Source organism: Pseudochaenichthys georgianus, chromosome 17, assembly GCF_902827115.2.
Source record: "Pseudochaenichthys georgianus chromosome 17, fPseGeo1.2, whole genome shotgun sequence".
Taxonomy (NCBI): domain Eukaryota; kingdom Metazoa; phylum Chordata; class Actinopteri; order Perciformes; family Channichthyidae; genus Pseudochaenichthys; species Pseudochaenichthys georgianus.
This window is the reverse complement of record NC_047519.1, coordinates 11487126-11490675: the sequence shown is the minus strand read 5'-3', so window position 1 is coordinate 11490675 and position 3550 is coordinate 11487126. Positions and strand designations below refer to the sequence as shown.

At 41.7% G+C, this 3550-nt stretch overlaps 1 protein-coding gene across 1 annotated transcript; it reads right to left on the bottom strand.

Moving 5' to 3' along the window:
* Positions 1-3314, bottom strand: LOC117462862 (leucine rich adaptor protein 1-like). The gene is made up of 3 exons (XM_034105211.2): positions 2793-3314; positions 1429-1607; positions 1-844 (listed from the first exon to the last, which is right to left on the bottom strand). The coding sequence occupies exons 1-3, from the start codon at positions 2994-2996 to the stop codon at positions 337-339; spliced, it is 891 nt and encodes a 296-aa protein (XP_033961102.1). The 5' UTR covers positions 2997-3314; the 3' UTR covers positions 1-336.
* Between the last annotated feature and the right edge of the window lie 236 nt (positions 3315-3550).

The window sequence follows — 3550 nt, the reverse complement described above, 5'->3', positions numbered from 1 at the left end:
GAAAGCTAGCAGCCATTATTGTATATGGAAAAATCAGACAATTGAATTAAATTAATTGCAATCACATGAAAACGAGAGAAAAGTTAATGATCAATATCTCTGCAATCCTAGTAATCTTCTAAAAGAGCTTCTTCACATTTGTGGTTGCCTTCATTTTAGGATAAACATGTTTTTGGGCTTTTGAAAGTATTACAAATACACATATCAAACAGTTTACATCTACTTAATTTATTTAGCAGTTTTAAAGTGCAATTTAAATCCTACTGCATTACTGTCAAATTTGAAAGGAATAGCTTCAAACCAGAGATCATCCATTGAAATGGTGCTTATGGGAGATCATAGAAACATCACATCGTCCAGTGACTCCACCCAGCACCACTGAGCATCATAGCCCAGCAAAGCCGTCTCTCTATTGGGCGCAGTCTCTTCCTCTTCCATGGTATTGTTCAGAGAGGTGCTGGGACTCTCCTGAGCTTGGTGATCTGCCTGTGACTGTTCAGTGAGGGAAAAGCTACCACTATCTGCTCTCATGTCTTTTTTTGCTCTGCGAGATCTGACGAGAGCTTTTCTGACAATGTCAGTGCCGGCTTTAAGGTCTTGTGGTTGTGACTTTGGAAATGTGGCTCTAACCAACCCATTAACAGGAGTAGATGATGCCCCATCACCCCTGCCTTGTGTGGAAATACTGACTTCAAACTCAGGGGTGGAAGGACTTGATTGCCTTGCTTCAGTAGACTCTGGGATCTCCATGTGGTTTGTATCCACGTCATCAGTGGATAGTGTGTGATCAGCTGATTCCTCTCCAGATGTTTCAGTCAAATCCTGAGTAGGACTCTGGCTTTCTCTGTGGGAGCAAAGGTTTTTGCTAAATGTTTACCTTCAAAATGCAGGGATAAATTACATTTAACAATGTTTGGGAAATGTAGTTCTTGGTTTTAGGTTTCAGATTTGTTGTGTTGAATGTACACAACTACACTGCATGGACCTGGTCAAAAACCTGTGGTCCTTTACAAGGATGTAAGGAAATGCTCAGTTCATGTTCAAGAGATTTAACACAATCCTGTCAGGTCAGTGTATTTTCACAGCAGTGATAATATAAAAAGTGTGTATCCTGATGAACTGTCAAATACTGTCCATTAATATGCCAAATATGAAAGTATAAATCGACATTTAGCTTAAATTACTTGTGTATGTGTATGGGTGTCTCATGGTCATATATTGCGTATTGCAGATTTTCTGTAATGCAAACACTCCTGGTGATAATAGGAAGACTCAACCACACTACACCAATATGTTTGGTAAGATGTAAGTCATGGTATTACTTTGTTCATTGCAAATGTTCATACCCGTTGTATTTATCTTTAAAAATATAGGATTTAAATGAGGACATGTTCCTGTACACCTGCCAATCGAATCACTGTACAGTACCTGCAGGGGGACATGGAGGCCTCCTCCACCGTGGCAAGGCTGCTCAGGCTGCCTGTCAGGCTGCTGCCATGGCTGGCTAAGGCGCCCCGATCCTCCATCAGCCAACGCATCGCCTCGATTCCCTCGTGCACAGCCACCAGCTGCCGCAGAATCCTCACATCAGCAGAACGCAGACACCTCTATATGTATATATATATGAACGTGAAGCAAATAAGGACACTTAGGTTGTGATTAAAGTATGTGCACTCATAGATTACTGCCTGGGCATACCGGGCACAGGACCAGGAGCCCAAAGTATCATGGGCCAGACTGGCTTTTTAAATGGTGACAAAAAGGGGCAAAACAACCCCCCCAAAAAAGCTACAACAAGTTTAAATGAACACAAAACAAACACAAAGGGACAACAAAATGACCACTGACTACAATAACTGTGGTTTGTATACTTCTGCCAACCAGTCAAGTTTCAGTATATACAGTTATATCCATGTCAATCCAACATCTCAACACTCATTGTATCCTATTAGAAATGTATAACACTCATTAATAGGGTATGAATTCATGAGTTATGGCCACAATATGTTTTGTGAGATTACAGCTATCATGACTTTTGACACTTGCCTCTCTGTTTATGATTGAGTCCAAGTACGATTGTTGCTGATTTTAAGAAATTCCCATAGAGCATCTTTTAGATATCACGTTCAGCAGGACATGTGGACAGACGAATGGGCGGAACATTTGAAAACATTATGTTTTTTTAAATGTCTTAAAAATGTGCAAAACAACCACAGACAGGAGAATACAAAGAGGCACACAAATATGAGAGAAAAATATATAAGTCATTGTCTCTTTGTTGTGGGGCCTTTTGCATGCCTGTGCCCAGGTGCCTCTTTTATCATAATCCGCCCATGTGCACACTGCAGTTATACGAGTGTGGAGAGCTGTGTGCATTTAACCTCTCTCCTGAACAATTCTGTCCCCCCCTAGTGAAGACCCCTACCATAGCCACAACACATGAGGCAGAAGAAAGAGCAAAACACCTTAGGAAAATGAGGGAGGAACAAAGATGATAGGCAGACTATGACCAGGGGACGTATCCAGAAGTGAGTGGAGTGGAAGTGAAACAGAGAGGCCAGGTGAGGGGTGTGGTGGAGAGACAGGTGATTATGCCTGTCATTAGGAATCTAAATAAGCAGGTGAAGCGGCACAAGGTACCCTATGACTTTGACATTTCTTCAGTCTAGAGAAAAACATGTAATTATAATAAAAGTATAGGCTATGGCAGAAACAACTTGTGCACTAAACAGCAGATAGAAAACATGTAGTGCCTATATCTATATCTATATCTTTAGGGTGAGAATACTCACCATCTCTTGTTTTAAATTGCTTATTTTGTCAGAAAAACTATCGGAGCTGCGGTCTCCCATGTCCACCACATCAGACCTCCATCCATTTTCGCCATCCGCAGCATCCCTCATCCAAATTAGAAGACTTTCCGGTGTCTTCCTGCCAACTTTATTTTCCAATTCCTTCAGATCTGGAAATGATTCGTTGAAGGTTTCCTCCGCCATCCCACCGCGCAGTAATCACTTCCAAATCTTGGATTGAGGAGATCTTGTGCGTAAAGTCGCTTTCCAAATCCAAATAAGACCCCGTAGTGGGAGAATGACACACCATAAACCTCTCAAACACTCACAATAATGTCCCACTCGTTATATTCCTGAACAGTCCACAATAAACCGCGATCACGATTGACAAACGTGCCACAGAGGCGCAGAACGAGCCATGAAAACGCTGGAAGTGAGCTAGCATGTCACCTGTTCACCTGCTGACTGCTGTCACCATTCAGGCAGCTTGATGGTATGCAGCCGTGAATGTGATGCTGGAAAGTGGAAATTCTCTTTGTGGTGTCCTGAAACAAAGGTGTGTGTTTCATACCAGCAGTCACGTGGTTAAAGTAACACGTGTGCGCACATTACGTTGTTCTAAATCGGTGAATGCATGTGATGACCGACTGTAGCCTACTGTATTTAACTTTAGTGCACTATATGAAAAAAACACGGGAATTTCTTCCACATGGAGTGTTAGCTAACATGTTTTGGTTTATATATATTTTACATCATAA